At 46.9% G+C, this 12415-nt stretch overlaps 1 protein-coding gene across 4 annotated transcripts in view; it reads left to right on the top strand.

Annotated features, from left to right (window-relative positions):
* Positions 1-12415, top strand: part of Kdm3 (Lysine demethylase 3) — an 84335-nt gene that overhangs the window by 22419 nt on the left and 49501 nt on the right. Inside the window, exon 1 of one of the 4 annotated variants that reach the window (XM_080281576.1) lies at positions 11961-12089. The exons of the other annotated variants lie outside the window; for them this stretch is intronic. Within the exon in view, the coding sequence (XP_080137702.1) occupies positions 12070-12089 (20 nt within the window). The 5' untranslated portion in view covers positions 11961-12069. Of the gene's footprint in view, positions 1-11960; positions 12090-12415 lie in introns of those variants that run through there. 4 annotated transcript variants of the gene reach the window in all.

Genomic DNA, 12415 nt, shown 5'->3' on the forward strand with positions numbered 1-12415 from the left:
TTCCCTCCTACTCTCTCACCTCTTCCCTTACCTCTTCTCTCCGTTTTCCCTCACCTTCTCTCCTCCTCATGTCCTTTCTCCCTCACCCTCACCTTCCCTTCTGACTTTTTTACCTCACTTTGTTTCCTCACCTCTCCTTACCTTCTCTCCCTCTCACCATCTCTCCTCACCTCTCCTTCTCATTTTTCTCAATACCTTTGCTCATCATCTCTCCTCCTCACCTCCTGACCCCCACACCTCCTGACCCCCTCACCTTCTTTCCTTACCTTCTCCTGTCCTCACTTCCCCTTACCTCGTCTCCCCCTCACCTCCTAATTCCTTATTCTCACATTGCTTTGGAAGAGGAAAGGAAGGGGGGAAAGATGAGAGGGGAGGTGGGTGAAGGAGGAGGAAAAGATGGGGGAGGGGAAACAGGAAAAGGGGAGAGTGGAGAAGGGAAAACGAGAGGGGAAAGGCTGAAAGGGGAGGGGGTTAAGAAGGGAAGATGAGGTGGAAACAAGGAAATGGAGAAAAGAGGGGAAGAGATGGAGGAGGGAAGTGGGAGGGAGAGAATAGGGAAGTTGGAAGGAGGAGGAGGTGGGTGACTGGCAAGGGATGAGAAGGGAAGGAAAAAAATGGAAGGAAAATGGAGAAATAAATGAAAACGGAGGATAGGGAAGAGGTAGAGGAAGGTAAACAAGGGAATGACACTAAGGAGGAGAGAAAGAAGAGGGGGACGGAAAGGGAAAGAAAATAAGAAGCAGAAGTGAAAATGAGGGAGAGAAGGAAAATGAGGGAAGAGACAGGCCTGATAATGGGGGAAATGGAGCAGAAGGGAGGAAGAATGGAGGGAGCTAAAAGTGGGATAGAAGAATGGGATGATAAATGAGAGGGAAGGAGGAAAGAAAGGAGGGAGGGAGGGAAGGATGGTCTGAGAAAAGAAGGGAGGGATTAGAAGAAGGAACAAGAAGTGGGGAAAGTTGAGAGGGACGAAGGAAGAAAGGAAGGAATAAAAAGAAAAGGAAGGAGGGGCAAAGAAGGAAAGTGGATAGGAAGTAATGAAGGAAGGTGGAGAGAGAGACGGGGGGAGGCGTGTGTGTGTGTGTGTGTGTGTGTGTGTGTGTGTGTGTGTGTGTGTGTGAAGTTGCCAGTTAGGTTCAGAGAGAGATAGTGAGAGTTACACCTTTTCATATTTCCTCTAATTACATTCTCTCTCTCTCTCTTTCTCTCTCTCTTTCTCTCTCTCTCTCTCATTGTTGCGTGTCTCCTGAAGCCTTTGTCTTTGCTTTATTGTTTGTGTTCCTGTTTTTATTTATGTCACTGGTAAGGTCATCAGCAATCTTTATTATTATTATTCAGCAGCATCTTTCTTTTCATCTTATTTGTGATTTTTACTTTCAATGAAGAGAGAGAGAGAGAGAGAGAGAGAGAGAGAGAGAGAGACTTTATTAAAGAATGGGGTTTGTGAAAAAAGGAAGAGGACACATTAAAGAGAGGGTGTCGGAGGAAGGATGTATGAGAGAGAGAGAGAGAGGGAGGGAGGGAGGGAGAGAGGGAGGGAGAGGTTGTGTGGCAGCTTTGTGTACTGGCGGCAGCTTCACCCGTGTTGGCAGCCTCTCTCTCTCTCTCTCTCTCTCTCTCTCTCTCTCTCTCTCTCCACACACACACACACACACACACACACACACACACACACACACACACACACACACACACACACACACACACACACACACACACACACACACACACCGTCCACCCTCCGCCGTGCTCTCTCCCTTCTTCCCTCCCTCCTCCCTCCCTCTCTCTCTTTCTCGTCCTCCCTTCCTCCATCCTCCTCCCCTTTCCTCCCTACGCCCTTCCACCCACCACCACCATCCTCCTCCCTTTCCTCCCTCCCTCCCTACCTCCCTGAATCCTGTCCTCTCGCTCTCTCTTACTCTCTCACTCTCTCAGTTCTCTCTCACCCCGCCAATGGATTACAGTGGATATAGTCTCTCTCACTTTATCTCACTATTATCTCTGTCTTTAATATCTCTCATTTAGCTTTGTTTCTCCCTGTCTTCCATTTCGCTTCATGGAAAGTACGAACATTATCTTTTATCTTTAATCTCTCTCTCTCTCTCTCTCTCTCTCTCTCTCTCTCTCTCTCTTTCGTTATCACTCGTTTTATTGTACTTCCTTCTATTCCTATTCACTTTCATTTATTGCCTTTTCTTCCTCTTCCGTCTTCGTAATGGTGCATAGACTTGGAAAAATGCGTAAGTGTAAATTTTATGTGATTATACGTAAGAAAAATTAGACACGAAAGAGGGAATAAGAAGAAATGAGAAGAGGAAGAAGGAAGCAAGGAAGAGGAAAGGTGAGATTAGCGGTTCTTTAAGAGGATGTGTGTGTGTGTATGTGTGTGTGTGTGTGTGAGAGAGAGAGAGAGAGAGAGAGAGAGAGTAGAAGGAAGAGGAAAGGTGAGATTATTAGCTAAGGGAATTGTGTGTGTGTGTGTGTGAGAGAGAGAGAGAGGGGGGGAGGGAGAGAGAGAGAGAGAGAGAAAGGATAAAGAGGATACCTGTAGAGGAAAATGTAAAATGAAGATAGATAAATAGATGGAGAAATGAAAAAAGAAAGAAGAGAGAAAGAAAAAGAGTAATTAAGAGAACTGGATGTGAAAGTTGGTAAAAAATGGAAAAACTTGAAAATGGTACGGCCAGAAAATGGAAGCCGGAGAGAGGGGGGGGGGAATAGATGTGTGTGTGTGTTGTTGTTGTTGTTGTTGTTGTTGTTGTTGTTGATGAAGGTAGAGGTTAATAGAAGGAAGAGGAATAGGAGGAGATTATGAGAGAGAGAGAGAGAGAGAGAGAGAGAGGCGGCATAAAGGCTGAAAGAGACTGAAAGGAGAAGACCAGTAGAGAGAGAGAGGAGGAGGGAGGAGAGGTTGTGACCTCTATATAACCAGCCCGCCGGTCACCAACCCTCCCGCTCTCTCTCTCTCTCTCTCTCTCTCTCTCTCTCTCTCTCTCTCAGTTTATCTTTCTTCTGTTTTTCAGAGCCTGCTCTTCTCTCCCACTCTTTTCTCACATCCTCATTTCTCTCTCCATATTTCCACTTTTTCCCTTTCTTTCCCCTCCCCCTTTCAGTTATTCCATACAGGTACCTGTATTTCATTTACCCCATCCTCCCCTACCCTACCCTGTTTGCCCGATTATTCCCTCTGCAAATCAGACCTACCCTATCTTTCCCTTCCTTTTGTTATGCTTTAGCATTCCGTACCTTACCCTACCTTTCCCTCCCCTCCCCTACCCAACCCTACCGTATCATTCTTTACCTTTCCCTTCTATGCCCACATCCTGCCTTGCCCACCTGCGCGGTTTTATCTTGTATATTCTTGTTTGCTCCCTTCCGTCCTGTCCAGCCTTTCTTTTCCTTTTGTTGTTTCTCTCTCGTCCTGGCTTGTCTTTGCCTCCCTGCTTTGCTCTCCTTATCATTAACTGATTGGATCGGTATTTCGTTATAACCTTCCGTATATCACAGCCACGAAAGAACCATTAAGTCTGTTGATATTTGCTTTCCTTTGTACTCCTTCCCTGCCTTACAATATCCCCCCCCCCAGTTTGGTATTGCCCTAGCCATTATTTCCCTGCTCTTCCTTGCCCTTCTCAACCCAACCTTGTTTCCTCCTTGCCCTACAGTATCCTTCTCTTACCCTGACGTCCCCTTCCTTTCGAACTGTACTTTTTCCTGCCCTGCCATACCCAAACGCTGCCCTTAACTGCCTTTCCTTACCGTGGCTTTCCCTACATTATCCTTCCCTGCCTTACTTTACCCTGCCATGCCCTACAGTGCCTACTCTGCCTTGCCCTGCCCTGACCTGCTTTACCCTGCCCTGCCCTTTGGTCTTTCGATTCACCTGTATTTCTTATTTACCATCTCCTCCTCCCCTCGCCTCCGTAAGGCCCTTTTACTCCCCCCTCCTCCTCTGTTTCTCGTTTTCACTCTTGCTTCGTTTCTTCCTTCCGTCCTTCCTGCCTTCCATTCACCTCCTTCCCCTTCCCTCCCCTCCCCTCCCATCGTGACGTTATATCTAATCACCTCTTCCCCTCCCTCCCATTCCCCCCCGTCCCCCTCTGTCCGATCATTACCTTACATCTAGTCATCACTCCTCTCTCCTCCCCTTCCTCCCCCCTCCCCCTCCTCTCCCCCTCCCCATCCTCTCCCCCTCCCCCTCGTCCTCTGCGACCCGTAATTAGTTTATTCGCAACTCTTCCCCCCCCCCTTTTACTCTCTTCCTCTCGCTTTACTCTTTTTTTTTTTCTTTGCCTATATCCTTTCCCATGATTGTGATTTCGCTTCTTTCCCCACCCCCCCTTCTCTCTCTCTCTCTCTCTCTCTCTCTCTTCTACCGTATCCTCCTCCTCGGTCTCCTCTTACTTGCTCTCTTTTCTTCTTTCCTCTCTTCCTACCCTCTCTCTTTCCCCCCTTCCTCTTCTCTCCTTCCTCTCCTCTCCTCTCTCTTCTCCCTCTCCCTCTCTTCTCTCTTCCTACCCACTTCCTTTGTACTCTCTTTCTCCCCACTCACTCTCTTCCCCTCCCCTCCCTCCCTCATCCCTCCTTCCTCTCCTTTCCCCTATCACCCTTCCCCTCCCCTCCCTTCTCTCTCTCTCTCTCTCTCTCTCTCTCTCACACACACACACACACACACACACACACACACACACACACACACAGGTTGTTCCCTATAAGAACTCTCTATTTTCCCTCATTTTCATTTCCTTGCCCTTTTCCCTTTAATATCCTCGCTTTAATTTTCTCTTTCGTTTCCATTCAGAGAGAGAGAGAGAGAGAGAGAGAGAGAGAGAGAGAGAGAGAGAGAGAAAGGGGGGGGCAGGGGAGGTAGGAGTAAGGCAGGGGACATGGGTAAGGCAGAGAGAGGTAGGATAAGGTGTTCAGGGAGAGGCAGGTAGGATAACGGAATGATGGAACAGGGTAAAGAAATAGTGAGACAGAGAATAATTTTGGATAACTAAATGCAAAGATAGAGAGATTGTGAGGGAGCGTAAGTGTGGAAATGATGAGATAGGTGATGTGTAGGTGAGGCAGAAGATGAGGGAGGTAGAATAAGGCAGAATGGAGAATATGATGATACGAGGTACATATAGTGAGGTAGTGAAGGTGTCATGGTAGATGGAAGGGAAATGAATATGAGACGATAGATAGCAGGAAGGATAGAAGAGGGAGTCTGGAATAGTGAGTGAGGCAGGGAGGGATAGATAGGAAAAAAAATAAATGTGATGGAATAGATAACAGGAAGGATAGAGAGACAGGTAGAGAGCATGAGTGAGGGAGGGGGTGAGGCAGGGAGGGTTAGGCAGGTTACTTCCCACCCCGAGGCCTTACCCCTTCCTGCCCTTGAGTGGGGGGGTAGATGAGAGAGAGAGGGGGGGGAGGAGAAACGCCTTTATTCCCAAGGTTACAAAGCCTAAAAATACTCCCTAGGTTTTGGTCCGAGAGAGAGAGAGAGAGAGAGAGAGAATTAGAATAATCATACGAGATTAATCCAGGATACAGGAGCAGGATGTTCAGATGATGATGGTGATTCGGAGGATGATTGTGTTGTGTTGGTGATGATGGTGCCGAAAAGGTGCAAAGACACCTTCAGAAGTTTTCGTTATGGTGATGGTGGTGATGATATTGGTTAGGATGGTGGTGATAATGTGGATATTATTGATGATGATGATTATGACTGTGATGATAATTAAAATGGTGAATGTGATTATGACTGTGATGGTGACGATGATGATGGTGATACTACTACGATAACGACCTGTTCATTCTTGCCACCACCAGGCCATTTTACTCTGGAATATGTTGTAGATAGGAGGGATAACACACACACACACACACACACACACACACACACACACACACACACACACACACACACACACACAGCCCTAGGAAGTAATGTGTATTTGAATTGGTGGCCATTACGGTAGAGGATTTCGTTTGACCTGACAGAATTTCCTTGAGGTGGAGGGCTTGACACCTTGGCCTTACTGTAACACCTCTTATTTACCGATTTATTCCATGGTCTGCTCCGTTTCTATGTTGTGTGTTAGTCTACGTCCAAATTAAAAAGGTATAAAAAGCAAAAATGATATTAATGGGTAGTTAGAAAAAAAAATTGCTAAGGAAAAGGTGCTAGGGAGCCACCGTAACCGACGAGAATATGGGGCCTTGAGTATAGAAGGATAAGATTTTGTTGATGTATTCTTGCTGCTGCTGGGAGGCCTGGTGCATTGGGGAGATGTAATTACAGATTATTTAAAGAAGTCATTAACCCCTTCCTTGTGTGGGGGTTCTCTTAGTTGGGTAGAATCCTATGGTGTTAGGTAGACCCTTTCCTTATCTTAGGATGGTAGATAGACCGTTTACCTGAGGGCGGTAAATAGGTGGACTGTTTACCTTAGTACTACTGTAGAGAGAGAGAAGTACCGTAGTCATAAGTAACCCTTCCTATGCTGGCGAGGTACGAATGAGGAAGGGATGATAAGGATTAAAGGGAAAAAATGTTTGTCTTAAAGTGGTTATGAAGCACTTGAACCGAATACACTCCTCCCTTACCTTTCCTTCCCCTTCCTTCATTCCTTAACACTGGGTATGAGAGAGAGAGAGAGAGAGAGAGAGAGAGAGAGAGAGAGAGAGAGAGAGAGAGAGAGGCGTCACCGTAGTAAAGTAGGTATAAAACACCTGAATCTTCTCCCGCTGCTGCATGTGAAGGAGAAGAGGAGGAGCGAGAGGAAATACCACGAGCGTCAGTGGGAGCTGTTACCCGCCACACACACACACACACACACACACACACACACACACACACACACACACACACACACACACACACACACACACACACACACACACACACACACACACACACACACACACACACGTACACGCGCAGACACACGGGTGGCGCCCTCTTGGCTCTGGGCCAGGTGTGTGTGTGTGTTGTGTGTGTGAGAGAGAGAGAGAGAGAGAGAGAGAGAGAGAGAGAGAGAGATTAAGGCACACTATCTTTGTTTACACCGCGGGATAGGGGTGGCGTCAGAGAGAGAGAGAGAGAGAGAGAGGGTTACACTGCACTTCCTCGATATCACGTGATCAGTGTTTTGCAATGGTGTTCGTTCAACTTAGTGCATGTTTAATTCCCCTTCTCATCCACGGTATCCAGATCTATCCTAACCTAACCTTTTTCTTCCTGGTCCAGTTCTTATAACCTGACAACCTAATTTGAACATAGCATCACCTAGCCCAGCTGGATTTTAACTTTTTTTTTTTCTTTTTTTTTTTTCTATCCAACCCAGTCAGCCCTTAACCTGTCCTTACCTTACCTAAGCCACCCCAATCCTACTCTGTACTGTCTTCAAGCAACAAACCAACCCACACCACTCCCCTTCCCCTTCCTTTCTCTCCCCTTCCTCTTCCCGCATCCCATCCCATCCCATCCTCTCCTCCTCTCACCTCACTTGACATGATGTTAGCCTAACTAAATCTTACTTTATCTCACCTCACTTCAGCCTCGCCTCCATCCCTGTCCTAGGGTCTCAGTGAAGGCCGTGACTTGTTGAAATAGTGTGTGTGTGTGTGTGTGTGTGTGTGTGTGTGTGTGTGTGTGTGTGTGTGTGTGTAGATGAATAAGTCTTCCCTCAGGCCTAAAATACTTGTCCGGTGACGGGGGAGAGGGGTAAGGGCACAGATTACGGAGGCTGGGGGGGTCATGTGGTGAGGAACAGTCAAAGAACCAAACCTACGTCATACCACTGTGTAATATCGCTGTCTCATGTTTCACCGCCTCTGCCTCTCCCCTTCCATATCACTGTCTTCTGCTGCTACTATTCTCATTCCTTTCCTCCTTCACCATCTCTGTCTACTATCACCGCCTACTATTTCGCTGTGTCTTCCTATGCCTTCCTTCAATATACTTCTATCTACCGTCACCGTCTTCTGTTTCCTTCCCTCCTACACCTTATCACTTTCTACATCCACTACTCTCTGTTTCACTGTCTTACCCTCCATCACCATCTGTTTGCTACCATTGTTGTCTGTTCTTACCGTCTCTGCTTTGTATGTTCTTCCCTATCGCTGTCTACAATCACTGTCCTGTGTTTTACCGCCTGTGCCATACATCTGTCTTACCTTCCGTCTAGTCTGTCATTAACTTTTATTGTGTGTATCTTTGGGAGTTACTTTGAAGGGAGTTAGCCCCCCTTCCCCCACTCTCTCTCTCTCTCTCTCTCTCTCTCTCTCTCATACACGAACACCCAGATAACAGCACACCTTTTTTTGTATGCGATAAGAAAGGGTTTTATCTCGGTCTCGTTATCAATGACTGATAAGCAAACAGCCATCTCGAGATTAGCTCACGGGTGCTGGCTTAGTGAGAGAGATTATTTTTTGTTTCTGTCCAAAATTCGACGTTCCTCTGTGCTTATTTTCGAGTCGAATGTGGACATTGTTATAAATTTTAGTCTTTTTTTAATTCGATATGCTTTCGATATTCCTTTTCGAACCAAAGGTAGATGACCTCGAAATTTTAGAATAAGTCTCAAATTCGATATCTCAGTACTCCTAGCCAGGGGTGCGTGTTCAAAACCTAAGTTCAGTATCACCCTCAGAATGTTAGGTTGTCTCAAATTCGACGTGTATCTATACTCCTTATCGAGGCAAAGGTGGAAGGTGTGAGATAGAAATGAGTGAGAAATTACCTTAAAGACATTGATTTGGTGAAAGAGTAATTGGATTACTCTGTACTCATTTTCAAGCCAAAGGTAGGTGTTTTAAAAGAGAGATGGCTGAAAGATTAGTTTACTGGTGGTGGCTAAGTGAGAGAGCTTAATTTTTGGTTTTTAGGTTGATTCCCTAGTTCGGCCTCACACTATACGTTTTCGTGTTAGAGGTGGAGCTTTAGGAGGGATGGGTAGGTTAGTTCTTGGTTTCTTCAGCCTTTTTAATCACCTACTTCTTCGTTGGGGGTATTTTTGTTAGTGCATTTCGTTCCTTCTTTCCCTCCTTCTTTCCTTCCTTTGTTTCTCTTGTTTTCCACCTTTACTGCCTCTTCCATTCTCTCTCTCTCTCTTACATAAGAGAGTGAAGCTTGCTCTTGGCTTCCTAAACACACACATTAGGCTTCTCAAACCACATGTTTATATTTATTTGTTTACTTCTTTATTTGTGTACACCTTTAGCTACCTGGGGATTTTATTATTGTTTTTTATTTAGTTTTTGTTGTTTGTCAAGGTACTTTGTGGTTTTCTGTTTCAGGTTTTTTTAGTTACGTAAATATTGATTGGACACAGAGTGGTGGTGGTGATATTAAGGGATTCGTGTGTGTGTGTGTGTGTGTGTGTGTGTGTGTGTGTGTGTGTGTGTGTGTTTAAAGGAGGGATGCTGTTGGGGAGTGGTGGAAATGTATGAGAGAGAGAGAGAGAGAGAGAGAGAGAGAGAGAGAGAATAAATGAAGTAGTGTTGGAAATGCATGGAGTATGAGAGAGGATGTTCAGATGTATGAAAATGTATGATGCAGAGTAAGGTGGGGAGAATGTATGTGGCTGTGATGAAAACAGTGGGATAGGGTTGGAAATGTATGAGAGTAAGGCTGGAAATATATGGGGTAAGGGGATGATGATGATGGTGGTGGTGATGATTGAAGTATAAGCTTGTGAGGTTATGATGGTGATGATGATGATGATTGGAGCATAGGTCTGTGGGGCTAGGATGATTATGATGGTGGTGGTAGTGGTGATGATTGATTAATTGCAGTCCTGTGGGATTGGGATGATGTTGGTGATGATTAAAATGTATGCTTATATGGGTTGATAGGAAAATACAGGGGAAGAGGGTTACTGTATGGAGCCATCCCTGGAAATGTATGGGGATCTGGCTTGGGAACTTATGAGAGGAATATCCCCAGGGAATGTATTAGGGGAGATAAAGGGGTTGTGTGGTGGAATGAGGCGGTGTTGTGCAATGAGGATAACTGTGATGGTGATTGTATTTGATCATGTAGAGAGCTGTGATGGTTTGGTGAGTGTGTGAGGTGGTACAGTGTATGAGATATATGAGGTGTGTGGTGGAGTGTGGTGAGGATGGTTTGTGTGGTGGCGCTGGTGGAATGACGTAGTGTGGTGAGGAGTGCGTGTGTAGTGATGAACTGAATATTTTGTGGTGAGAATATATAGAGTGGTAGAAAATTGTATGAAGAGGTGCTGGAATGTATGAGTGAGAGGGGTGTGGTGTGGTGTGGTGGTGATCACTGATGTGTGGTGTTGAAAATCATGAAATGTATGGAGAGATTCGTGTTATGGTAGAGGGAGGTGTGGTGGAGTGAATGTGCTTGGTTGAAATATAGGATGAGTGTGGTGGTGGTGATGTTAGGGATGTATGTGGTGTAAGGGTAATGTGTGTGGTGCGAGAAATTAGTGGAATATTTTAATAGCTGTGTGGAATCCTGGTAAGTGTGAGAATGTATGAGGGTTGAGGAAACAAGCTGTGAAAAACTGTGGTGTTGTGGTAGTGTGGTGGCAGTTGTAGTTTTAGGGATGTATGATGTGGTGGAGTGTATGTGGCAAGAAGAAATGGGTGGCAAGTAATGGGGTATGGCCAGGTATATGTGGAAACGTAAGGGGGTTAAAGAAAGCAAGATCAAATGAGTGTGGTGGTGGTGTTGTTCCCTACCTCACAACGGTGCACGGTTGGTGGAGAGGGTTGTCACATCTCTCCAGACACGTACACACACACACACACACACACACACACACACACACACACACACACACACACACACACACACACACACACACACACACACACACACACACACACACACACACACACACACACACACACACACACACACACACACACACACACACACACACACACACACACACACACACACACACACACACACACACACACACACACACACACACACACACACACACACACACACACACACACACACACACACACACACACACACACACACACACACACACACACACACACACACACACACACACACACACACACACACACACACACACACACACACACACACACACACACACACACACACACACACACACACACACACACACACACACACACACACACACACACACACACACACACACTCACGCACGCACTCACGCACACACACACACACACACACACACACACACACACACACACACACACACACACACACACACACGTCCTCATGGCTTCCTCATTTCCAGAGCATGACACTTGTTGAGGCTCTCCTCTCTCTCAGATGTTTATTTTTGTGAGGCGACGAACAAATGCAAGTCTAGGCGAGGTGGGGCGATTGGCGGTCTGAGAGAGAGAGAGAGAGAGAGAGAGAGAGGGGGGGGAGGGAGGGAGGGGGGGTAGCAGACAGACGGTAGGCAGGGGTGGAGGTAAAGGTGTGTGTGTGTGTGTGTGTGTGTGTGTATGAGAGAGAGAGAAAGAGGGAGAGGGAGGGAGGGAGAGAGAGGCGGGCAAATTCACCACAACCTGGCTACAAGGAAAAGAGTAAATTTCCAGATCTTTAGTGTTTTCCTTAGGTTGTGGTGAGGTCAGGCGGCAGGGGTGAGGCAGGGTGAGGCAGAGATAGGCTTTAAAATCATGTCGGGGTGAGTGTATGTATGTGTGTAGCCTTGTGGAGTGAGCGCGCGAGGGTGAGAGAGAGAGAGAGGTGTGTGTGTGTATGTGTGTGTATGAGTGTGTGTATGTGTGTGAGTGTGTGCGTGTACGGCACCCCCCTTCCCTACCGTCCCTCCCACCCTCCTGCCTCTCTCTCTCTCTCTCTCTCTCTCTCTCTCTCCCTCTCTCTATCTCTCTCCTTCCTCCTGCCTACCTCCCTCCCTCCCCTCCCTCCTCACCCAGCGCCTCCCCAGCTCGCCTCGCAGCACCAGTCTGGTCGTTGTGGACAGAAAGAGAGGGAGCGCTACCAACCTTGCCTCCCTTTGCTAGCCCTTTGCCGCTTTATTTCCCTTTGTTCCGTGCGTGGTGTGGTGTGGAAATGAAGGCGAGATGTACACTATGTCCATGATGTAAGTGGTGGTGTCGTTGGAGTGGTGTAGTGAGGGGAAAATGTGAGTTTGGAAGTGAATCAAGGTCATAAGTGAAGCCAACTCGTATCTAGCCAGACCTCAGCGTCTGTAGTCTCCCTAGCCAGCGTGGTGGTGTTTCAATGGATAGTCTTGGCTACCTGGGGACTACCACAGGGCTATCCTGACTCTCCTGGTGAGCTCGTGTGCCGTGTCTAGGCCCCCATGCAACCACGGGGAGACAGCAGGAGGGTGGTGAGTGAGGCAGGGTTGTGCTGGTGGTGTGTCCTTTGTTTGGGCGTGGGGTTCGGTTAACTCGCGTCAATATC

This window comes from Coenobita brevimanus, chromosome 90 (assembly GCF_032717465.1).
Source record: "Coenobita brevimanus isolate Jiangsu-jjx chromosome 90, ASM3271746v2, whole genome shotgun sequence".
NCBI lineage: Eukaryota > Metazoa > Arthropoda > Malacostraca > Decapoda > Coenobitidae > Coenobita > Coenobita brevimanus.